Source organism: Sprattus sprattus (assembly GCF_963457725.1).
Source record: "Sprattus sprattus genome assembly, chromosome: 16".
In the NCBI taxonomy this organism is placed as follows: Eukaryota; Metazoa; Chordata; class Actinopteri; order Clupeiformes; family Clupeidae; genus Sprattus; species Sprattus sprattus.
Window position 1 is genome coordinate 13919257 of NC_137914.1, and position 26475 is coordinate 13945731.

The following is a 26475-nucleotide window of genomic DNA, read 5'->3' on the forward strand; positions in this document are numbered from 1 at the left end:
TTGAAAGACACTCTAAACACACACACACACACACACACACACACACACACACACACACACACACACACACACACACACACACACACATAAACAGAAATATTTATTTTTAAATCAATGTCAATGTTGTCGATAAGTGTGGTTTAAAGTATCCCACCTGCTTTATGTAAGGCCTGCTGGAGATTTGAATGCGTTTCCTTAAGCTGGTTCAATATATCCAAGCTTTCCTTGTTTACATCTCGGTACCGCACAGCAACATACACCACAACCAGCAGTCCAATAAGAACCATGGATTTTCTTAGGATGGCAACTAAATAGCTGATTTGTTCCTGAAAAGAAAAATCATTAGATCTAAATCACATCAGATAATGAGGTCATGAAATTACAATATGTTGCATTAATGTCTACTAAAGTTACATAAAAAGCAATTACAAAAAAACAGTCAATAGTGTTTTACTTTTACTTAACTTGGATTTGAAAACTCACCATCTGCTGGTATCCAGGATTGTCACCATCAATTACAGTCTTACAGATCAGTCTTTCTAGGTATACATTTAGAGCAACCATTCCAAAAAGGACAAACCTTGGAGAATAACCAAATTTAATGTTTTTGAATAAATAACTTCAAACCTCAAAAAGTCTACAATAAATCTTTGTGTGGATGACAAACTTGGAAAGTGGACTGTGTTCCACCTGGCTCTCGATATGCGCTGTGCAGATGTGAGGAGGAAAGCGGCAATGAACGCCAGACTGTTATACAGCACGCAGCTCAGAGTGTGCGACTCAGACATGATGAAGCTCTGCAAGAAGGCCACTCTGTTGAAGATTTCAGCAAATGCCACCTGCTGCTCACGCACTGAAAAACTCATCTCTTCAAAAATGTTCCTCATACCTACAAAACCGAGAATTGAATCACTGTGTGGAATACACAGTTGAGAGCAAATCAGGGTAATATTAATATTATTATCATTATTATTAACCTTTAGAATTAAAATATATTACTTCCGCCGCCTGAACCATATTACCTTGTGTGGAACTGAGTAACGTGGTCTTGAGTTCTTCTCCATTGCGTAGGATAGTCTCCTGGGACTTAATGGCAGCATTTTGAATATTAATAAGGTCCTCTGCCATGCGTTGTGTGTACGCCAGCTTCTCTGCAACCCCAGCTGAACTTTCCGTCAGCCTAAAAGAAGACAGCCAGCAGAGCAATTTCCTAGGCTCATTCACTTGTAAGAGTAACTCTTGGTCAAATCAATGTGTTTTTAATATCACTGGAGTTCACTTTGCTTCAAATACATCACAGTACAAAGTAGGCTAATAAAGCAATGTGCTGAACAGTGACAGATCATGAAGATGCAAGCAAAATCCGTAGTCTGCGCCTTTCCTCGTCACATATCCTCCTGAGAACCAACCCATAGACTTGAGTTTTTAAGGCTATCACAAAAAAAGAGAAATTGGATGACACTTTTTTTCTTGGTTCCCAGGAGGAAATATTTGTCTTTAAACTAACTTCCAATGACAAGGCACTGACCCATTATAAGCTGATTGCAAATCAGTTTATGACAATATGCAATTGCAAACCTCCACCTCTGTGTCCTAAAATGGAGGGCAGTTTTACCTGTGAATGGTGCTCTCAGCCCTATGTTGCCAACGCTCACTCTGCAAGTAGTGGCAGATACTATGGGCATGAGTGAAAAATTCAGTGTAAGTGTTGAAAGCAACAGGATCCATTTCACGGGTGCAGAAGCGGACTTCACTGCCCTCTGGACATTCTGGAAAAGGTCGGTCTGATCTATAAAGAAAAAACTCAAATGTACCCACAACTGAGTGCACAAAATAGCCTAGGCCATTTTTCACATAATAGTATGCCAGCTAAAAATTACCATAAGCAAAATACCATTTTTCTTAGGCAAGTCCCATCTGTAGCTGATCTAAATTAAGAAAAATTATGCTGGTAGACCACCTTTACCAGCAATCACAAAATGCCATTATCAACTTAACTTTGCACAAACCAGCATACTCCAGCAAATTACGCATATAATGGTGTGTGAAGTACACAAATAGAACCATAATAATAATCAGGTCTCCTAGGAAATGTATGCTCATTTGTAAATTATAATTTTGTCACAGAGATAGTTTCCCTGAGGCAAACCTTTTCACGGAAAAACGTTGGTTAGCAACCTACAGACCTTCTAAGGTGACAGTGTGTGAAAGCCAGGGCTATTTTGCTTTGCGTCTCATCCGTAAATTCCCGACATCTTGCATGGATTTTCTCCAGGGCCTGTGACCAGCATTCACCGTAACGTGGTTGACCTGCAAGCTGTTGCAACCTCTGGAGCTGAAGTTGCCCTTTTTCGTCCAAACTCTTGTCAGTTTCCGCAGATGCAACTAAATGTCCACCATAAACAGCTAGTTTGAATAAACAGATAAGCCACATCGTGAATGAAAACAAATCAGTGAGAAAATTAGTATTTTCATAAACAGACAGCAACTCTGTCGGTAGCCCTAAGAGCTTATTTAAAAGAACAAAACAGCCTACTGCACGGGCAGAGCAAACAGACCCTCGATTCTGCTGCTTATCATGTATTTACGTCTCCAATTAAATTAATTGCAGCTCGAACAGCAGCCTATTTGTTCGATGCAATTGCTTTGGAAAACTGGTCTGCATCGAGGCATGGATGACGTTGTTGTGTGTTTTTTCTTGTCAGTTAATTGAATCATTGTGTCTACTTATTGGTAGTTCTTCCCTAATTTAAAGCGAAGGTCTTCCTCGGGAAGAGCTTTAACCACGTCTGTAGCTGTTACGTTGAACCATTGGACATGGCCCAGCTTGCTCTACAATGGACTAGTCTTTTCTTACCGAGCTCGGATGGAACATGTAGACAATCCTTCATAAGTCTCCCTTAATAATGAATTACAGACTTTATAGTAATGTTATAGAGAACCAAATTAAATCGCTAGAGGATATTTGCGGTGGGCAATTCAATAGGGTCCGCTTCTGTTCCAGTAGGCCTTACCAGGCCCAACATTGATTAAACTAAAAGAGAACTGAGAAATAATAATCTTATGTAGAAAGCCAGTTAAAACAAAATATGAAAGACTTGACAGAGATTATCATCAACAAACCTCCACAGTTCAAACTAAAATTATGCCGACATCATTTTTATTTCATACACAAAGTGCTACCAAAACATTGTGCAAATACAGACTTCGCGGGAACGTCTCTTTCTGGTTACGGTAGGAAAGTCTCGCGATATCTTGCGTGCGAAAGTGATGGAGTGGAGGGAGAGGGTGAGGGGTACCCACAAAGATGTTGCGTGATTTTTTGGAAAATTATTTATTTAAATAAAAATGGCCGCCGCAGAGAGCGGAGAAGAGAGAATGTAAGTGTGAATTGCATATGTTCACCATTTCAAAATCGCAGGGGACGTAGCAAGACAGTAGTTTCAATGTATAGTTGCGTATTCGTCGTTTCAATACTGTAGGGTGTTAAAATGTTAGCCAGCTAGCAAGTTAGCTGGCTAGCTAGCAAAGGCTTTGAGAATACGTCACTTGTATTTCCCCCGCTCTCCCTGCTCATGCATGATCATAGCAATACTTTGTGCTGCAGTTAGCGATTAGCTAGCTACTAGTAGGAGGAGGTGTGTTCGTGTCATTTACTGACGTTTCTTAGAACTCTTCCAAACCAACTAGCTAGCTAACATTAATTAATTTTAATGACAATAAATGTGTCCATCTCGTTAGAGCTTCGAATGCATAAAATTACCCGATGTGTATATATCACTGTCATCTCACTGGCAAATAATGGTTAATGTGTCGGTTAAAGCTGCTAACTTGTTTTAAAATGTTTGTTCAGAAGTTGCTAGCCAGTTTGCTTGCTAGCTAGCTGCAGCCAAGGTAATGTTATTAGCCAGCACCGCCTTGATCTAGTTGAGCTGGAGTTAGCTGACAGTTGCTAAACTAACTACTCGAAAAGACACACTGATTTTGTTTGAATATAATATGTTTCCATACTTGCCATACAGTATGTAGAGTTTCCATCAGTCAGGGGCTTGGTCTAAGGCTAACTACCAAGTGACCTAGCTGTCGTTAGCGTTGGATGAGTTAAAATACATCGATTAGCTAGCTAGCTTGCCAAGTAATGTTTCTAGACGATTCAAAGCTTCGATGGTTGTTAGAGTAAAGCTGTGTAAAACTACCAACGCGTGGACTGGAAGTTACTGTTAGTCTAATTTCACTGCTTGGTTTCTTGTCTGGTTTCTTTATGTACATTATGCGTTGTGCTTAAAAGCAGTGACAATGCTGAGCCACCGTGTTTTGAAGTGTTCCATGCACTCCCCCAGTAGGAAGTAATCAATGATTTAAATTAAGACAATAATTGGCTATTTGTCAGGTACTTTTCAACAATGCAATAAGTGATGGTTTATTGTTAACAAATACAAGTTAAGGGCGCTAGTCACTTCACAGCAGCTCGCCGTTTGTGAAAACAAAATCTCTAGTGTGGATGACTTGCAAGCCTCACAATGTGTTTAAACTTTCAGTACTCTACAGCGATTTAATAAGGCCTTTCGTTCGATGCCACATCTAGACAATTGTTTATCTTCAGCGCAGGTATACATATCTGTATTCATATATACTGGATAAGTGACTATGCCTGGTGTATTTGGGAAAGGGAGAGCTGCAAAGCTATTGGCTCTGATTGGGGTTGCAGGATCCTCTTCTCAGGGACATGGTTTATGCATAATATTTATATGGGATGTTCTTTTTCAAAGCGTATGCACAGTTTTATGAATTATGTCAGCATTGTACAATATTGATCAACTATGTTTTTAAACTGGTTTTGTATATTGCTAAATGTCCGTGGACAATTTCCCTGTTTACAGAAATGTAAGCCTATTGCCCGGGCATCATCGAGAAACTGTGTTGCCCATTTGTTTTCATAAGAAATAAAATTATGTTTGCAGAATCAGTCACATTACTGTTCATTCAATTATCTCCCTTTCCAAATGCACATTATACTATTTTTTGTGAGTAAGTGTAAGCCCTTAAAACGTTCATTTTGAGTACAATGCAGTGTTATGCCAGCTGGCTTTGAACACATTTGTTTATGTGGAAGCACACATGAAATGTGTAATTACCAAACTTCATATGGTCATATGAGAAGAAGGTGCAATGCTTTGTTGGAATGTGTAGAAATTATGAAACAATGTTGCTATGATTACAGTGACAAACTTTCTGTTTTGAAAACAATATAGTTTTGGTTCTTTTCACCTGTTTTTTATATATGAAGCTGAAATCAAGTAAATATTACTGAGTTGTCAATATCAGAGTAGTATCTTAAGAGAGAAAACAGGATACATGAATAGGCTTTTCACTTCCTCTTGACGGAAATGTGTTTTAGAATGGTGTTATGTAGAGGAAGTTGTCAATTTGTTTGTTATGGTTTACAATGATGAGCATGAATTGCATCTTCAGTTCTGTGCACTAACATATTTATTGATACAAACATGTCACATACCTATTCAATTCAGTATTGAGATAAAAATAAAGGTAAGCACATACAGTTTCTGTTGGCATTGTTCAGTCAAGTTTGTCTAGAATGTCTATAGACGCATACATCATTTACTATGTGAAAGCCACATATGTCAGAGTTTTTTTTCAGTCTGACAGTATGACATTGTTTTCCTAATAGGTGTACCCTCCAATTCATTCTCATCAGAACTCAGTACTTCTTGTCTTCATCATTAGGTTTGTGCAGATCCATGCCCTCTGGTCCGCATAGAATTTAAAGATATTTTTCAGGTCGAAGTGATATTAGGAATAATAATTTACCTGATACACACTCCATAGGTGTCTGTGTTAAACTGCGTGAGAGGGTAGAACAGTTCTTAAACAACGGATCACATTTTGACCCCTTGACCAGTTCCATTTTCTGTAACTAGACAGCCATTTAAAATTGAGTTCAACTGAGAACAAACCTGGGAGTGTGGCGTCACATATAGGCTGGTAAATGGGAGTCGACAATAGAAATGACAAGAGTCTATCCAGACCCTTGAGTATTGATCCGCGGCTGGCACTGCAATCAGGCTTAGTGTTTGTTTTGAGGGGACGTACACAGATAATTTGTTAGTAAATGTTAAAATAGTGCTCTCATCATACATTTCCAGTGTCATCGAAAGATGTGTAGCTATTGCGGCTTTCCTGTTTTTACAATAAACCTCAAAATGAATGTAGAGAAATGCCTTTTTTTTTAACTATATAATGTTATATTTTCTGTGTTTTTCATTGATCAGTTTTGCCAAGAGTGGTAGAGATGGTAATTTTGAGATGATTTATATAGCACAGTAAAACTGATTGATAACACTGAGGAATCAGGAAAGGCTAAGTGTCAAACTCAAAAGGCCTGTGACACCCCCTATGACACTGTGCACCCAATTATATAGTGTGTATTTATCACATTTTGCTGAATGTTATTATAGTAATACAGTTTTTAGAATGTAGTTTTAGTATCATTATGGTACATTTATTACCATTTGGACGTTATGTCACTGTTTGATGCCAGTGTCAGTAAAAGTGCCAGATGGTGGAACATATTAAGAATAAAGTCACACATTTGATGTACTCAGCGGGTGGCAGTCCTGCTTTGTTCACAGTTCATGTCCATTTGAAAACCCCATAGAGTGTCCTATAAACTTCTGGTCAATATCAGTCGAGATGCGATTCTGCTGTCCATCTGTGACTAACCGCTATACAGTTCATGGGGGAGGTGAGAGTGTATCAGAACTCTTGCTCATTAAATATAACTCTTGACCTATGTGACGGAGGTTACTGATCTGATCCCTATTCCTTCCTCACTAACCTTTCTTCACATCACATCCTACAGTGGTGAGAAGAGTGAGGACCAGGAGGGCTCCACGGAAAAGACGTTACCACAGACGCAGAAAGTAAAGAAAAGCAGAAGGAAACGCCATGAGGTCGAGAAGAAGGTGGAGTCCACCACATCAGGTCCGCTGCCGCATCCTCCTTCATCAGAGGAGCCAGCAGGTGGGATGGTTTCTGGGAAATCTGAGTCAATGGACCCTTCCTCCAGAGCCAGCTCCGAGGCCCCAGAATCCTCGGCCTCCATGAGGCAGCGGCGGTCCATCATACGAGATCGCGGGCCGCTGTACGACGACCCCTCGCTACCACAGGGTTGGACGCGTAAACTGAAGCAGCGCAAGTCAGGCCGGTCCGCCGGCAAGTATGACGTCTACCTAATCAAGTGAGTCCGTCTTAGGAATTGAAATGTCATTGGTCAGCTATGTTGCGCCACCATTATGAGTTATGCTGTTAAGTCTAAGCCTTAAGTTGTTAACATTTCAGGCCACACTTTTGCACCGAGGGATGGGTTTGACACGTATACGTTCAGTTGACTAGTCCGGGGCTTGTTCACCAGTCCTTCTTATATTCATATTTTCCAACACTGGGAAGAATGGATTGGATTTTTTGTGGTGACAATTAAGTGTTCTGTCATGTTATGATATTGCTGTTGGGAGGTCTGGTTAGTTTCACAGCTCACTGAGCAACATGGCACTGACACATGTATTCCTTTGAGCATTTATAGTGGAATGGTTATACAACGATGAAGCTCCATGGACCTCAGCTACCTCATCGAATTTGAAGAATCGCTGTGACCAACTCACTGTTTCTAAGATTTAGATTAGACTGTAGAAGTTCAAGGCCATAGTCTTGTGTGTTTTGGATTGAAATACTTTTGGTATACTGAATACAAGGAGTCTGAGCATGTAAAAATAGGATGAGAGTTGAATGGTCTGTATAGTCCAGTGTTTCTCAAACTTTTTAAGACCAAGGACCACTTAGCCAATAAAAGAAAACTCGCGGACCATCTAACTAAATAGAAAATCCCCGGAACAACATGCCTACACAGACCTGGCGCCAGACAATTGTTAGCGGCACATGAATTTCGCGGGTGGGCTCTCCTTTTTTTTTACGTACCGGTAGGCTGATTATAGATATGACAATGCGCAAGGCAAAGCATCTGGAACCCTGCTCCATGTGTGACTTCACAGCCTCATACTCCCATCACACACTCAGACAGGCCAATGTATCACAAAATACAACGATGCGCACACCGACCACAGTAATTCACTACCAACAGTAGGCTAGCCCACTGGAATTAATAAATGCCTCCTAGTAGACATAATTTCGGAATTAAGAGCTGTCATTATCCAACGTCACACAACACAGAATATAGTTATCATCTTGTTCTCTCAGTGGGAGAAAAAAACGCTGTTTGAATGCAGCTCCGCAGCGGGATATTGCCCAATAAAGCTGAACCATCTCGTCGTTGCACCTTCTCCTTGTCTGTCAGAGGCTTTCTCATTTAATTTTCTTTTCATAGTCCCTGTCTTAAGCCACCAATCCATGACCTTGTTAATAGATTAGGTAACTCTTTATTAGATTAGGCTACTGGCTTTGTTCTCTTCGTTCTGAGTTGTATGTTAGAAATGTCGCAATAATTAGCTTTTGGCCGTCGCGGACCATTACGCGGCACTGGCGGACCACATTTGAGAACAACTGGTATAGTCTAAGGCCTGTGATACACCAGGCTGACGGTCGGCCATTGGCCATCACTTAGCCGCTGGTGAGTGTCTGTGGCCCTAGTTTTTGTGCTGTCTCCCGCAGCGTCGGACCCCTGTCAGCGGCTTTTTGGCCAATTGAGTATGTTGAATCGCCTGCAGACCCTATCGGTGACAGAATTCACTCTGATTGGCTGTTCAGCTCAGCTCTCAACACAGGTTTGGGAAAGCCCCTTGAGTCTGTCACTGTAGTATGCATGATTTCACCCATTTTTGCCGCCTCCTCTTCCTTTCTTCTTCTACAACCGAAAAATCAGGGGGCTGACAACACTAGTGCCATTTGCAACTTATCTGAAATGGCTATATTACGAAACCATCCATGGTGAGTGAGGCATGGAAATGATAGGCAAATGGCTTTTCTCCTGGGTGCAGAGGTTTTTATAGTGCAGTGTAACAACAGTTGATCTGGTGGAATGATTTTGTGTCAGATTTGAAATCTTGAAAAGGTTATAAATACACAGCGTGGTTACAAAATCTTTTAATCACACTGATTCGAGTGGCACCTGTCTTTTTCTTTTTCAGCCCGGAAGGGAAGGCGTTTCGTTCCAAAGTGGAGTTAATGGCATTCTTCCAAAAAGTAGGGGATACCACCACGGACCCCAATGACTTTGACTTTACTGTCACCGGTCGGGGGAGCCCCTCCAGGCGTGAAAAGAAGCCTCCAAAGAAGCCCAAGGTGGTAAAGCCATCAGGAAGGGGACGGGGTCGCCCTAAAGGCAGTGGCAAGCTGCGCCTAGCCACCGAAGGGGTGGCCGTCAAGCGTGTTGTGGAAAAGAGTCCTGGAAAACTGTTAGTCAAGATGCCCTTTGGAGCAGCCAAAGCAGAGGTGGCCGCTACCTCAGGACACGTCACTGTTGCCAAAATGCGGCCAGGGCGGAAAAGAAAGTCGGAAACGGAGCCCCAGAGCGCTCCGAAAAAACGGGGCCGTAAGCCGGCGTCGGCAACCACAGGTGGGATGAGTTCGGGCATGTCTTACGCTGCTGCCGCCATCCTTTCAGCAGATGCTAAGAAGAAAGCCCAGAAGGAGTCTTCCCTGAAGCCAGTGCAGGAACGGGCGCTGCCAATTAAGAAGCGCAAGACGAGAGAAACCATTGAGGCGGCTGAGAGCCCCGGCCCTGTCACATCAGAGACTGGCACAGGCTCCGGTAGTGGGGCCGAGGCGTGGACAAAAAGCAGTGGCCCGATGACAGGGACGATCGTTGGAGAGAAAGGAGACGAGACAGAGCATGGACGCCTACCCAAGAGTCTGGGGAGGAAGCACAAGGATGTCCCTCAAGACCCCGGGAATGGAGCCAGCGGGAGCAGTGGCACTGGCACCGGCACCGGGTCCAGTACAAGATCCGGCAGCGGCAAGACTTCCCAGAAGAAGAAAGAGAGCGGAGGCCAGCAGCCGAAGCACCACCTTCATCACCAACAGGACCCGCTACTGGAGCAGGAGATCGCTTCCTTCTCTCCCCAGGCACATCAGCTGTCCCTGGGCCACAGCACGCAAGGGGGCCCTCCGGCCTACCTAGAGAGCGAGCCTCAGGACCTGAGCACGACCACCCGGCTGAGACAGGAAGTAACGTCATGTCAAGAAGAGACCAGAACCGGAAGTTGTGCCTCCAAAACGACGCCGCTGGTCGCGTCCGACCTCAAAGGCAAGCATCAGGCCAGCGAGGCTGGGGAGGGGAGGGAGCTGAAAGACATTGTGCCTCCCTCTGCAGTGCCCAGACCAAGCAGGGAGGAGACAGTGGAAACCAGGACACCAGTGAGCGAGAGAGTGAGCTGACTGACTGAGCAGTGTCTGGGAAAGAGTGGTTGGCAGCGGGAAAAGGAGGAATTTTCCGATTTTGTTTTCCAAAAAAAAATCGACAAAAAAAAGAAAAAACACACATAACCCACACATACAAACACAAAATGTATACATACTTAAACTAAAAGGCAGCTGATATGACATGTTCTCTCTGTGGGGATGGGCAGTTTGATAAATCACAAAAAAAAACATATTGCTTCCCGGTTAGAAATTTCAACTTTTTAAAAATGGCCCTTGTTCTTTTTTTTCTTCTTTTTTTTTATGTACAGTCACAGCATCCAACATCTATACCATTATCAAAACCCTTCTCAAGGCTTTAAGGTAATGACAAGCATTTACATCAGTTCAATCCGGCCATATTTTATTACAACACACCCCTCTTGGCTTAATCGACCATAATCACCTTTTCCTTGTTTTACTGCAGTCAGCGGGTACGTCAAACATGCACTGTAGGTGTTCCTCTTTACGTAGAGAGCTATAGGCCTAACTGCTTTTTATCTATAAGTTGTGTGGATCCTCCCCTTTAGGGATTTACCAAGAGAGGTGGAAGGTGACCGATGGAAGGTTGGAAGGTGACCGATAAGAACTTCAGTTGGAGTGCTGTTTAAAAATATCTGATAGCAAATGTGAATTCGGGGCGATCGACTGATGTCGTCTGAGGTCAGGTGTTTCCGTTTTCCCATAAGGTCTTCACTTCTGATCCCTTTCACAGGGGTGCATCTGCAGTGGACAGGAGAGGCATTTCTTTTTAAGTATCAGAAGATGGTCATGTTCAGGACGGCATGAGATCATGGTACTGAGATTGTTTTTTTCTCCTTTGTTTTCAAACTTGTGTGATGCATAGGAGGCTAAAGCACAAACAAAAGAAAATGTCTGGAAGCACAGTCTAGCCCCTCCCAACCCCCCAACCCCTCAGATCAGCAGTACGCTAAAGATTTGCATGTCCCCAAATTGTACCCTGAACAACAAACCCGTCGGCACTCAGTTTTTGTCTATTTTCAGTCATCCTGGTTAATGACGCTTGTCAATTGAGGTAAAACAAATAAGCAGCACTTTGCATTATGGAGCAAGGTTGTAGGAACTTATAACGATAAAAACAAAGCTCTTTCCAAAGCGTTTGTCAACATGTTGCAAGTAGTGTGCTTGGTCATTAATGTCGATTCCTAAAAATTAGTAGGGGTTGGACTTAGAAATGGGCTCTTTGTGAAGTCTTTGTCTGAGGGTTTTATGCCATGTCCATTTCAACCATTATGTTACGAAATAGAGTGGAATGTGTATCTATTTTCAAATAGTTTATACCTAAATGATTGCCTGTCTTTTTCAAGCCAATGTAGTGCTTATTACTATTAATCCAGTACCCTGGCACCATGGAATATTTCTTAAATGAAATTCAGTTTTGAAGTCTGGCTCTAACTTGAGAGAGATTCACTGATTCCTGCACAGAATTTCAAGCTGTGAAGATTTCTTCCACAAAATGAGCAGAGGAATACAGTTTATTGAAGAACGTCAAAAACCCTAGGCAGTAAATGTAAATTAAATCTGATTTAATTTCAGATGAAAAGCACCTTATTTTTATGATGGTTCAACTATTGTTGTGAAATACAAATGGATTCTATCAGGCCAAGCAGAGTTGAGGCCCTCTCCCACCATAAGCTGAATCTGTTGGTTTGCCTAATGTGACTTGGCTCTGATGTCCGTTTCATGTCCGGAGGTTGAGGCATTAACAAAACCTGAGGAACTTTGGAAACAGGTTAACATTTATTCCCATGTGCTTAAAGTGTGTAATATACAATACAACACAGACTGTCTTGGTTTGGGCTAGTATATTACCGATATTTAAGAATTGCCCATGAGCAAAATGAAGATGTACAGTTTAAATATTATCTTAGTAAGAGTGCTCCCAGAGCAACTTGATCTTTCTTGTTTTACTTAGACTGGTATACAGTCTCTAAAAAGCCTTTCCCCTTTTAAAAATCCATATTACTGTGGGTTATTGCACATTGGGCGTATGATTGTTTGGAATAATTTAAATGCGCCGTTGCCTAGACATTAATCAAGATATCTTTTTATTTTAAGATAATTAGGCCTAAATCCAATGAACTTACTGCACTGTTCGTGAATTTGTGTATATTCACACTCCAACAGATAGAAATTACCTATTCATACGTATGTACAGAGTAAACACCAAACCCCTTACGACACCTGTTTGGACACAAAATGTGCTGATTTAGTGCTTCAGATTTAACGTTTTTCACATTTGCATGTGAATACACAGATCTGTAGATCTTTCCTATTATGAGCTTTAGGTTGTATATAAAATGTTATATACAATTTTCATTGTATCATACCAAAATGTGTTTTTCTAGATAAATATGTAGATCTTATGAATAGTGGCAATCACTAAGAATTTATTTGGCGTAACAAAATGTTTGCCTATTTTTTTGCGTTTGTTTTAGTAAGCTCTCACTGTTGAAATGAAAAAAGGCATGAAAGCGAAATGGATTGCCTCATCCTCCACTTGCTTTCCCCTCTTCCTCGACCCCAACAAGTGGGACGGGACATGGAGAAAAATAGAGCATCTCGCTCTATCAAGGGCTACATCATATATTCAACCTGGCAAAATGATAGTGGTTGCAAAAAAACAAGAAAGCAAGAAAGACCTGATTTACCATTAATAGTAGTACACCACTGCTAATGACTTAGAAAGGGAAAGAGATTTTGAACGATGTTGTCTCACTTTTGTATTTAGCACCATATTTTAAAACAATCCAGTACCAGAGGCAAATATCCTGACAGAAATGTTGGGTGTCATCTTGTGCGTCTGACTGACCTGGAGGGGGAAGCCAGGAGAGGATGTGGGTAGCTACCGTTTTCCACTCAGCGAAGCAAACAAATCGAGTCGAAACAACCGCCTAGTCACAAAGGTGACTAATATCAATATTGTTGGATCTGTGCAACATGTCATTTGGTTGAAGAAAGTATGTGACTGAATGACTAAAATAAAAGAACATAGCCTTGCAAAACCTCCAGACATGAACTGCAAGCGTTATGCCTTCCAGAAAAGTCTACAATCTGCACTGTTGACTTTAGGAAACCAACAAACATGGCATCCATTTGAAATGCGTGGACAGCCTGGCTGCAGCAGAAACGGTAGTGCCTTGCTTAAGAGATTGACTTAGGTGATAGAAGTGGCCTTTGATTAAATTACTTATCTTTCAACCCAATAAAGACAAAAAAAATCTATAGTGGACTCATTGATCATTTTTAAATGTGGGATCTTGCATTGCCAACTACTGAAAATATAATTTTGGTCAGTAACAGGTTGTTTGTGAATGGTTTGTGAATTATATAACCTGATATACTTTTATTTTCCTTGTGATACTTTTGTATGCTTGAGGCCCTTTGTCATACACAGGGCTTCAAGTGAGAACCACACTCATGAAACTGTTTCATGAGCCTCTGGCCATGGAACATGCTATCTATGGAATGTCCTTGTGTTTCCCTTCACTCCAAATACATGCTATATAATGTATGTGCACATGTATCTGTATGCATGAGTGCCACTAGAGGATAGGACATTGCTTGCCCTATGATGTTCTAATTCATTGAGGAACCATACCCCATTCAAAAGCTATGGTCTCACCAACAATTGACTGGTATTTAGCGTATTATAGAAGTAGGAATTTTTACATTCAGCAGTTTTAAACAAAAGGCTGTGAGCATGTGTGCAGAAGTGTAGTTATACAGATGAATTCCATCATTTGTTTTCATGGTAAACATTCAATGTTTTGACCCGCAACACCTGACGGAACATTACAAAAAAGTAAAGCAGTCCTATTTGAGTTATTTCTGTAATTTGAGTTTTCTGTGCCCACCACAGTAGATTGTTTCAAGGATTAGATATAAGTAAGCTTTTGTTTGTTGATAATTATGATGTTTTTATTATAGATATAAATCATATAGGCCTACTCATATTTGGGATATGAAAAGATTTCAATTACCCCCTCTCCCTTTCAAGCAATAGTGTACTGAGTAGATCTGTTTTGATTTACCCATTACTTTATACATGTTGAAATTTAATAGGCTGTTGTATGTGTTGTATGAAAAGTGCAAAAACATTTTTATGTTACATTTGCGTGAATTAATTGAGACTAACCAACTTAACTGAAGTAAACTACTTGACATCAAACTAATGGAAGGAATGCCCATTTGGGATCAAGTAGAACACAAAATTAACCTGAAGCTATTGACTCCCGATGTGCAGGAGTGAAAGGTTTATGGTGGATTTAACATAGTCTTGTGCCTTGAAGTTTAAGTAATAGAACTTATCTTTATACTGTAGTTGTATTTTTATTCTGAGTCCTGTGTTTGCCTCTTGTTGGTCTTCAGTGCTTTGGGTGTTCTAGGGATTTATAGAGATCAACCATGTGTTTGCCTACTATTATGTTTCATAATGGTATAAAGGTGAAAGGTATTGGGGCAATAATGACAGTTTCACAAAACAAAAAAGACATCTACTTGGTAATCTGCATTAGGCTGTACATTTCAGCCACTGGACAATATTTGGGAGTAGTGAGATGTCCCCATCTTAGTACAAAATCAAGAAAATTGGCCCATAGCTTGGCTTACATGATATCTTCCAACTCTGGCTTCAAAATTTGAGAGAATGCCAAGTGAGTTCTCCAGCCATGACCATTCTGACAATGAGTTTAATATCTGCACTTTATAATGTTGCGTGGCAGGACATCCATTACCCTTTTGTATGTATTTTTTACCTTTGTCCAAAGTTGTTGTTTTATTTTCGTATTTTTAATTTAGAGTTAAAAGGGATGAAAAGTTCTATATCAACAAATTTATTTTAACAAAACAATCCTACTATCTAGGTATCAGTGGTTACTCACCATTTGCCAAGCTAAGTCCTTGCCTTCCTGAAAGTGAAAAGTATAGTTTGTGTCTACTTTTATAGTAGTGTGTTACTGTATTATTTGTTTGCCGTATGTAACTGAAACAAAATAGTAAACAACATTTACCTGCCTCTTGTCTAAAATGTTTATTTCATTCAGATATATATGTATATAGATTGAGCTTATAATAAATTAGGCCGTGAAATACATATGAGTGGGGTTGTCAGTCATCAATCATGGTCTGAGTTTTAGCACTTCCAAATATTGCATGTATTACATATTGAAAACATTATTTTGCTGTAGCCACTCCTATGCACTGCTGTCAGAAATTAATGAATTAATTTATTTTAGTCTCATTAGCAGTACATTACACTTAAATAGGAAGCCCAGCATATCAACACTGTAATGTGTCTTAATCACTTCTTGTCTGGATAGCTGGGAAAAGTGTGCCTTTTTCTTCCTGTCTGCAACAGTTTTAATAGAATCCACTAGCTAATGAGTTTTAAAAAATAGCACCAGTTGTGCCATGTAAGCTGCTGCTAGTCAGGGACGTTTTCTCCCCAAGCCTTTAATGGAGAAGTAATTATTGTTACACAAAACAATAGCATCCATTTGCTTCTCTTTATTTTATATTTGGAAGTGTATTCTCTTTCATATGAAATAATCTGGCCGCTCACAACTAATATTGAAAATGTTATCTTCATATCATTTCAGCCTTCTGTTTATCATAGACGGTAATATAAGCAGGCAAACTCTAATTTTATAAAATTCATTGAGATCAAGGTCCTGTTAATCCTTAATCCAAACACACACATAACATACAAATATATAATGTCTAATTTACAAAAGAAATATGGGATGTGATAGCGCAACAGATCTTAGGTGAATAATACAGAATTAAAGCTCTGATATAAGGATATGTCTGGATATGGATATATTTTAGGAAACAGTATATGGTATTATTACTGAGGCCCCTTTGGTACTTTTGTATTGTATACAATTGCTCTCAGCTCTCTTCCTTTGTCAGAACCAAATACTGTGAATGACATATTTACAGTCATTGTCAGAACTCATTGGAAAAGGGAAGTGTATTGTCTGGTAGTTGCCATTACCACTGAGGTAGCCTATAACAGGACTGAAACCCACTATGAATCGGTCAGTGTATCCAGTCCATACCATTCATGCGTGCATGCTTTCTTCTCATGTTCATTTTCTATTTCCTGTCCTTCCTGGATGTTTATAGTGTATATTTAAATGTAATTGGCAGAGGCCAAATTATTAAGTCGTTACATTGTAATGTTACCCTCAAGTCATATGAAAACACATGCCACATGTAAACATGAAACTTAAAATTTCACACATTTGGTAGTCACTGACAAACTTTACTTGCCAACTTTGTCAACTCTTCTATCTCCCTTATATGGGCTTATGCTGTGTTAAGATCCGATTTGATCAAGAATTCTCGGAGACCTTAAAATACATTAACCTTGACATAATTTTAGGATACCAAACTGAATATTACAAGAACTACTAGTAATTCTTACTGTACTCAGACCACTAGGTGGAAACCAACCGGTCACAACATATTTTTTCACACAAGGGGAGGGTTGGTTTGAAGTGGACCGTACTGAAGACTGTGCGTATGACAACTACTTTCAGCCACTTGATTAGCAACAGGTTAGCTAGCTAGCGTTGCAATAGACCGGACCATTGACTTATTTTGATGGGGCGATGGTACGGAGCTTTACAATAGTTTTTTGGGGATGTGATCTGGAAAAGGGAAGATAAGCTCTTACGTACGCGATACTTTCACAATATGTCGAAGACTAAAAACTTGTACATTTACGACTTACCCCCAGTTGTGCTCTACGAGTTCACAAGACTAATGGACACCCTTTCCCACTCGGATTGGATCGGATTTGGTAAGAAACCATAATGATTAACTCATTGTAGGGATACCTTAAATTACTCTTAATTACGTGGGTTACTTAATACACTAAGTGTGGTTGATTAGTTGGCACTTGCATATGGTTTTAAGTATGTCTGGCGTTAGCCGAAAGTTTAACTTCGATACCTAGCTAAGTGAGGTTTGGTTAATGTAATAGTGAATTACCTTTAATAACATGACATGGCTAATGGAATAACAGAAACTCGGCTTTGTTATGATTATTAAACTAGGGCTGACAACAGGTGAAATGTAACGTTACATTTGATGTGTTAACGTATGAGCCATCTATTCACAACTTACATGCTAATACTAGCCATGTAATGGCTCTAAAATAACGCTATCTTACCGTTGGCTACCTAAATGATCCGTGTACAAAAAGCAGGCAAGTTAACGCTGTATTTTTAACAAACAGCGGACTTGCTGGGTAATTAACAACAGGGATTTTCGTTGACCCCAACTCAACTCGCCATTAGTTTGCTATTTAGCTAGCTTGTATGGTGGTTAGATAGCATTATATCAATACCATGACATCAGGTGGTTCCTGATATTGAATGGCTTGTTGCGAAAAGTTCCATCTGCGCAAATCCTCCAATAGGATGATGTTTTAGGCTGAATTGATTCATTCACTTTCCACTTTCATTCACGTTTCACTTTTGCAGCCTCTCGTGTGGTACTGGATCAGACCGAACTTCGATTACTCGAGCGTGGTGAGGAGCGGACGAGCAGGCTAATACACTTATGGAGCTGTCGAAATGGCACTGTGCCAGATCTACTCATTATTCTCGAGGAGCTGAAGATGTACAGAGCCAGAGATATTATACTTAATTGTGAGCACCCTTTGCTTACTCGGTTTTATTCACATGTTTCCTACTGTCATGCAAAATCCTGAAAAAGTCATGGATTTTTTAAAATTCTATGTCCAGGTCTCAAACAGTCATGAAATTAATTTAAAGTTAAGAAAAAGTCACGAAGTTTGAATTTGACATACCGGAATATAAGTATAATTGATTATACATAGAATTCATTGTTATTGTAGTCTTGCAGGATATTGTTTCGTTGCGCAACTTTCTGCACCATGATACAGTTTGAATTGATATAACCTAACTAGCCCATCAGAAAATAAATAGAAAAGGTTGTTTACTTTTCATTAAATATTTAAGCCTTATCTGTGGAGTGAAGTACACAATTATGTGCATTTGTAGGTTGTGAAAGGTCATGACATATTAATTCAAAGTTCATGAAGTCATGGAAAAGTTTTCAAATATTTTCTGTGAAAGTAGGATGGAACTAGTTGCGAGAGACTCAGCAAACTGATTTCTTCCTTTTAAATCTGTCTTTGTGGTGTTGTGAGCTCTGCACTCACCTCTGGAGTTAAGTCACAAATGCAGTAGTCAGTAGTTTTCTTCCCACCTACCTCATGCTTACATTTCATTCACAGGGATGCACGCTCATTCACCACCTTCAGAGCAGCCTCCCTACCGTCCTCCTTCACAGCCTTCTCATTCTGTTCCACCATCTGCTTGGTTCCATCCCATCAAGGACCACACAAAGCCAGTTTCAGGTTAGGCACATTTTAATATCTTTAGTATTGTGTTGATCATGATTTTTGCCATTTTTTTTTATAACTTGCAACATTTTTAATATGTTTCAGAATGCTACTGAATATCAATGGGGTTTTTTTTCTGACAGGATTTAAGCATCTACCTTTACCTGGCCCTCCACCTGCTGAGTTGGTGTCCGAAGAAGGGAGAGAGCACTCTACTGTTCCAGAGGTTCGGATCCAAAACTTAATTTGACTTAAGCAGCTTATCTTTTTAGCGTAATGTGTAGGGAGTTTGGTGTTTGTGTGTTGAAAGCAGATTCTTACCTCCAGTGTGATTTCTGCAGAGTGTTCACACAGTGGAGCATAATTTCCCCATGACTGATATTGTTCCTCTTTGTTTTTGGAGCTGTATGTATTTCTGTATGTATGTATGTATGTATGTATGTATAGGGATGGTTCCTCTTTGCTATGGCTCTTTGGGTGTGATGATGCCTCTCAGTACAATCTATTTTCGAGTGTGATATCTGTGGGTAATATTTTAGACCCTGGTCCTGTTTACGTATCCTTTAACTACTTGCACTGTTTTTGTAGGCCCCTTCCTCACAGCCAGCAAGCCTACAATCTGAGGATCTGTACAATTCCCTCTCCTCCTGTGCCATGTGCTGGTCATTTGAGGAGATTCAGAGAGGAACAGAAAACTTCTCTTTGGCACGACAAATTGGAGAGGGAGGGTTCGGAATTGTGTACAGAGCCACTATGCGAAACACTGATTATGCTGTGAAGAAACTGAAAGAGGTATGTAAACTGAAAAAGGCTATAAAGTGTGTTTTTTAGTGTCTGTTTGAATTGGTCGTTTTGGGTGTATTGTGACCTCACTGGCATGCACCCAGGAGGTCAATAGATGAACCTCAAGATACCACAACTTAATTACTATGACCCTTGAAGGATGACTTTACCTAACCATTCTCTCTCTTTCCAGGATTCTCAACTTGACTGGACATTAGTGAAACAAAGCTTTAAGACAGAAGTAGAGAAACTCTCACTGTAAGACATTCTTGTCCTTTCTTTTTTATTGCTCTCTCTTGCATCTTTTGCTTTTGTTATTTTTCTTCTTCTCCTCTAAATATTTCTGTTCGATTCATGTCTGTCAATGGGACATTTGCTTTGCTTATCACGGTTAACTGAAGGCAAAGCTGGGAAAAAGAAGCTTCAATAATTCTATTCTCTCCATTTTGTGTACATAGTGTTAGTAATATTTTTACAGCACATCTAAAACAAGGTGCAAGGCACATCCCAGAATGTCAAACATGATGGAGAAAACAAGGCCAGAAATACTACGGCAACACAAACATATTTAAATTAAAAGAAGTAGTCTGATGTAAAATAAGATGTATGATGATCAAGTATGATTGCTTCTTTTTTTTTATCCGTGTGAGTGCATGCATACTAGCAGGATTGAATTAAAGGAAATGACAGATTTACGACCTAATGTATAGGAGGATGCCAGATGCATATTTTGTTACATAAGTAGAGAGAACAGTGAATTTGTCATTGATTTTCTCCATCATGTTGGCAATGAAAGTCTTGCCTAATTGATTCTAAACAACATTTTGTAAATACAGATAAGTCCCTGCATGAAAAACCTTTTCTGCACATTCCTCCTCGCCTGCCTGCTTTAAAAATCAATGGGCTTCTTTTCCCCAGCAATTCTCTTCGGTGGTCTGTGTTTTCTATCTTCTGATTGTCTCCTTTGTTTCCCCCAAGGCTTTTCAATGTCATTCCAACTTCGGCCTAAGAAAGCATGCGTGAAAGATCATTCAAAGATGCAGCACTTGCCACAGGGAAAGGTGTAGTCCTTGCTTGCAATCCACTACGCTTTTATCAACTGCCCACGTTCCTTTAGCTTTCAATCCAGTGTGTGTGTTAAAATAAACTCTGGTGTTGAGTCCTTCCCTGAGGAACTCACACACTTTCATGGACCGAGCAAGACCAAATTCCAGCCAGTACACAATTCCAATGGCAAGGGGCACTCATGCTCCAACATTGCTTCAGGAGCGTTGTATTTGGGGGAATTTTATTGGCTTTTGAGTTAAAATTTACAACAACCTTTTTCTAGCATCAAGGACTATTCTTTAAAGGAAAACGGGCAGGAGCTATAATTGATTTGTTGAAGATTTAAAAGTCAACTGTTCCGTAATGGTTGTATATCATGAGTCTTTACTCTCTGTACATGGGCTCTGTCGTGTGCTTTGCCATTCCAGATACAGACACCCTAACATCCTGGACTTTGCAGGCTACACCATTGGGGTGGGAGCCCATTGCCTGTTGTATCAGTTTATGCCAAATGGGTCATTGGAAGATAGACTTCAATGTCAGGTAAGTCTTTTTTTTACGCTTTCAAACCACCTCCTTTCGGTGCTACGCATATGCCCTCAACTGTTAATCCGTTTTGGGAGAGTTGAGTCTTGGTTATGGGTAACCATATCAAAGAGGGTGAAACCAGTCCAGTCACACAAGTACCCTAAACTGTATTGTTACCATATCTCAGATGCAATTGTAACAGCTGGAACAACAAACGTATTATGTTATTTGTTCAGATTTGTAACGATTTAATAAGTCGGCATTGAAAGATATTTTTGTAACATTATTTGGTAAGTAGTTCCAAAACATTGAGCCACATTTCATCAAGTTACATTTGCAAGCTAGATAGATTTGCTAACTTTTTATCAACGATCCATTCCATTTAGCTAGCAATATATATATATACACACACACACACAGTACCAGTCAAAAGTTTGGACACACCTTTCATTTTCTGGAGAAGTCTTTTCTTTACTTTTATTATTTTCTAAATTGTAGATTTATCCTGAAGACATCTAAACTACAAAAGAACACATATGGAATGATGTTCTAAACAAAAAAAAGTGGTATCTACCATGCATAAAATAATAAAAGTAAAGAAAATACTTCTCAAAAAATTAGAAGGTGTGTCCAAACTTTTGACTGGTACTGTATATATATACACAGTAAACCTCTGACATGTAGACAGGGATTGATAGCTGTTTTAACAGTTTTTCACTCTGCCAGCAAGAAAGATATGTGACATGAATGTCTGTAGCTGACTAATGTCGGAGTACAGGTAGTTCAGCAGACAGCAAACCAGTAAAAGAAACTGACCCTATAAGACCAGATTGCTTTAATAGCTATCAAGTTAGTTCATTATGATATTACATGTGTTAAAGCCAGTGTGAACAGGTCTGAAAGCCACACTAGCCTTATGCTTTCAGTTGTATTAGGGTGTTTCAATGAATTATCTCATTTCTGGCTCAAACAGAGGGTTGCATAAACTCAAACAAACTGTCTTGATTTCTGTTGTTAGACTGAATGTTCTGGACATGTGCACCTCAGACGTGAGTCGTGACTGGTGTTAATTTTTTCATTTTATTCACAGTTAACTTTTGTTGGATATGTGGGACACATTTAAACATCTCCATTTCAGCTTTCTAAAAATGAAAGGGGTGTTCAGGTCCTACTGTCAGAGCTGCATGACTTGCCTGTCTATTCTGTTGAGTTGGGCATTGTGTATACGAGTCCTGGCACACAAAGAGGCTCTTATCTTGTAGTGTTTTTTTTCTACCTAGTAATGCCTGAGGATCCAGAAATGTTTTGGCCAGGCATGATGCTTAATGTGACTTTATCCCTTTAAGTAGATATTTTGGTTGGTTTGGAACCCATTTACAAAAATACACAGAACTAATTTAATGTTGAGTGTGTTTCTTAATAAACTGGACTATTGTAGAGACGTGAAACCTGTAAGCTTACTGTTAACAAATTGCAGCAGTAGGAGCCTCATTTTCTGAGTATCTGGTTATGTTACTGCCTAGTTCCTGTACCTTGCATAGACAAAAATTACATGGGCATAATAAATTGAATGAAACCCCAGTTCAGGGAAGTGGCTGGCAGCATCAATCTGAACTAAATGACCTACTCTTGAAAAGAAAGTATATTTTCCTTTGAAAAGTACAACCTTCTGCTCAGGTTCCAACAAAGTATGTCTCATAATGGCTGATAGAGCTGATTCAGTTGCAGCATCAGTACCAAGCTTGGTTGGTTTTGTAACTTTGCAAAATAGTCTCTTCCTGTTTATGTTCACCTCACTGAAAGCATGCTGGTTGGCCAAGTGGAAACTCTAAGGGGAGCAGTCAGTTTTTGACCATAGTTTTTTCATGCTATATTAGCAAAAATATAGAATATGGAAACGGTGCTTGTAAGAAACAGGCTGGCATGGCCATGCTTGAATTGGTGTGAATTATCCAGGAAAGCATAAAACCAGCCAAAGACTTTTAGAAGTATTTTTTTATACTCAAGATTGACTTTGTTTTCAGAACACTGCTGCCCTCTCCTGGTCACAGCGTGTGAGTGTGCTGCTGGGAGCTGCGAAGGCCCTGCAGTTTCTTCACTCCTGCTCACCAATGGTCATTCATGGAGATGTCAAGAGGTACTCTACATGAGACGTATACTGATGTATAAATGTGCAGTTTTATTCATTAAGGTTAAGCAGGCGGCTAGATCTCACACCCAAATATTATCCTATCTGTCCAGTGGGCCATTGTGGAAGCTTAATTGCCAAACGGTGGCAGTTCTGATCATTACAAGGATTATACATTTCCTAAATCCAGACACCATGCAGGCCAGGCCATGCAATAGGTCAGATGTGACTAATGTTGTTCCCTCAGATATTGTAATTTTTTCTCTTAGAACCCAAGTATAACCATGATGTAGGTCTCACAGCCTATTCCTTTAACTTATACATATTTTATAATTGCAGACAAGCATTTCCATTTGAAGCCCAGCTTGTAATTTCTAACGTGTAAAGTTTTCTGACTTCACTCATTATAAATCTCACGGATGCACACTTGCATTCCCTTTGCCAGTTCAAATATCCTCCTTGGAGAACATCTGGAGCCTAAGCTGGGAGATTTTGGATTGGCTCGCTTATGTCAAACCCCTAGCAGGGCCGCAGGCAAGACGACCACTGTGGCTCATACTAAGACAGTACGGGGTACACTGGCATACTTGCCTGATGAATACCTGAAGGATCGTCAGCAGGGAGTGGAGATTGATGTTTACAGCTTTGGAGTGGTTTGTTCCCTTAAACTTGCATTAAAGCAGATGTATATGATTGTGGCAGATGATAGTACTAGCTAAAAACCAAATTGTTCACCCCCTGTCCTCATTACACATTGCTCTTTAGCCAAAATGATTGACTGATATGTTTTATCTCTCATGCCTGGCTGTCTTCAACTACAACTGTAGGTTTTGTTGGAAGTGCTGACTGGCAGAAGAGCTTTGGAAGTTACTGGCCAGTCAAAAACTGTATACTTGGTAATGAATATACTTTATAAAAAAAAAAGAAACATTATTTCAATGAGCTCTGAAATGATCATTGATCACTCCTCCTATTCACAGAAAGACTTGGTAACAGAGTTTGAGAGTGATGGACAAGGCACCCGCACTGGAAAACACAGTCAGACTGAGTCCATTTCGGGAGCAGCACAGCACATCTGCAGGGATCATCTGGACTCTAAAGTTATGACTGCAGGCAAACCTGCCCCAAGTGGGTCTTTGGAGATTGCTCAGCTAGCTTGTCAGTGTCTGCATCGCCAGAAGAAAAAAAGACCTTTGATGGCTGAGGTGAGTGATCAATTATTTTAAACCGAGACCTTTTTTCATGTGCCACCGTGCTTTACTGTTCTGCTGAGTAATACGTTTAAGCTTCTGCTATTTTCCTACCCCTCTGGAATGGCTAATTTACCCCAATGTGATCTGATGCTTAAGATCAGCTTTTTAGACTAAGCTACTTTTGGTCTTATGCAGTTTTACCTAAGTATTCATTCATTTATTGATTTAAATGTGTCAAATCATGCAAGCCTTAAAGGTGATTGTTTCAATGATGTTTTGCAGGTGTTCAAAACACTCCAAGGCCGCTATACAGGTCAGACATACTCTTGCAGATCAACAACCAACATGTCATCAGTGCTTCCACAACCCCCTCCTACTAAGACACCGGCCTGGAAGGACGCCTCTGTGGAGGCTCTTAGATCTGAATTCACAAAGTTAGGACCTCAAGAAGACACGTACTGCTGCACTCAACATGTCCACGTGCCTTCTCTCAGCTCCATGGTGGCTTCGTCTGGACTTCAAACAGCTGACAGGGACAAGGAGACAATGGGCATGAACTCTTCCCAGCGCTTTCCCTGTGAATCGGATGAGAGTCAGGGATTTTCACAGTACGTAAGTTCTTCCGACTCGTCTTCGGTTTCCAAGAGTAACACCCCCGGGACAGTTTGGAGTCAGGGAGATGGGGATTACAGTTCATGGGCAGTCCTGTCCCAGACCAGCTCAGTAGCAGGTACAGCTTGTTGTTTCAGAGAGTTATCATTGCTTTCAATCAAAGCATTAAAAAAATGGTTAACATTTAAACTTTTTCCCCATTTTCACACGTACAGGTTTATCTAGTCAAAGAATTGTGGATAATGCAGCCAAACAGCATTCAGGTACACAAAATGGCACTCCCTAACATGTATCCACTGATCACTTATTTTATAGATATGGGGCTTTTGTTTGTATTAAATGTTTGTTTTGAATATCAAAAGATGAAAAAGATCTATCAAGGACATAAATGGTTATTCTTTGGTTATTCTTACAGTGCTAAATGGTAAAATATTTAAGTCTGTACATAACAACTTTTATAATAATTAATTTGATTATGATTATTTATATTGTTTTATGGGTAGCGTTCAGTCCCAGGCTAATGCTTAGTAAGTGAAAGTAAATATGACATGTAGATTAGCTATATTATATGTAGTATGGGTGATTTGATGTACAAAATAAAAAATATTGTCACCATATTTTTTTTCTAGACTTTGCAGATGGTGAAGAAAGTACCCAAAGCCAAGAGCCAGTGGAGAGTGAGGAGTTTGAATACTAGCCTACAGATAACAGCCATTCATGCAAGACATTATTTACTCCGCATTTAAAGTATTTGCATATTTACATAAAAGGTTCCTGAATATATGTTGAAGGAATGGGAATGCTTTGATGACAAGGTAATAATTGTTCTGAAACCTTAAAAGTTCTCACAGGAGTTATTGCTACCCATATTGTTTCATAAGTACAAGACCCCTCTTGGTGTAGTACTCAATCAATACGGAGGGTTCTGATTAAGGTTTGTTTACAACTCGATTTCTAATTATGTTAAAACCGAATGTTTGCATAGTTTTCGAACCAATGAGCATTTATTAAGTTAAAAAATATTGTTTTTTTTTGTACAAAAATAATAATAATAATAATTTTACATATATTTTATACTTTTGGAGAGATTGTAAAAAAAAGATTGTACACAAATAAAATATAAGGGATGGATACTTGCTTTACTTCTGTGCCACTATTTGGAGTCACTAAAGAAAGTCGAACTGAATTAAATGTTTTATAATGGTTCATTCGACGAGGGATTTCTCATCACTTCAAATATCATACTTAGTATTGTAAAGGTATTTTCGCAGCCTGTGTGCCTACTACTACTACAACAAATTTAAACAATTAAATCACATTCAATGCCAGGAAAAAGTAGTTATTCATCACTGTTA

General features: G+C 39.8%; 2 protein-coding genes across 2 annotated transcripts; both read left to right on the top strand.

Moving 5' to 3' along the window:
- The first annotated feature begins 3277 nt into the window (after positions 1-3277).
- Positions 3278-15349, top strand: mecp2 (methyl CpG binding protein 2). The gene is made up of 3 exons (XM_080854358.1): positions 3278-3380; positions 6881-7258; positions 9159-15349. Exons 1-3 carry the CDS (start codon positions 3349-3351, stop codon positions 10405-10407), a joined length of 1659 nt encoding a protein of 552 aa, XP_080710484.1. The 5' UTR covers positions 3278-3348; the 3' UTR covers positions 10408-15349.
- A 1694-nt stretch (positions 15350-17043) lies between these two features.
- Positions 17044-26224, top strand: irak1 (interleukin-1 receptor-associated kinase 1). The gene is made up of 14 exons (XM_080854320.1): positions 17044-17257; positions 17943-18110; positions 18722-18844; positions 18973-19055; positions 19418-19621; positions 19806-19870; positions 21088-21202; positions 23212-23324; positions 23761-23968; positions 24143-24211; positions 24296-24520; positions 24791-25238; positions 25336-25383; positions 25750-26224. Exons 1-14 carry the CDS (start codon positions 17152-17154, stop codon positions 25815-25817), a joined length of 2043 nt encoding a protein of 680 aa, XP_080710446.1. The 5' UTR covers positions 17044-17151; the 3' UTR covers positions 25818-26224.
- The last annotated feature ends 251 nt before the right edge of the window (positions 26225-26475 follow it).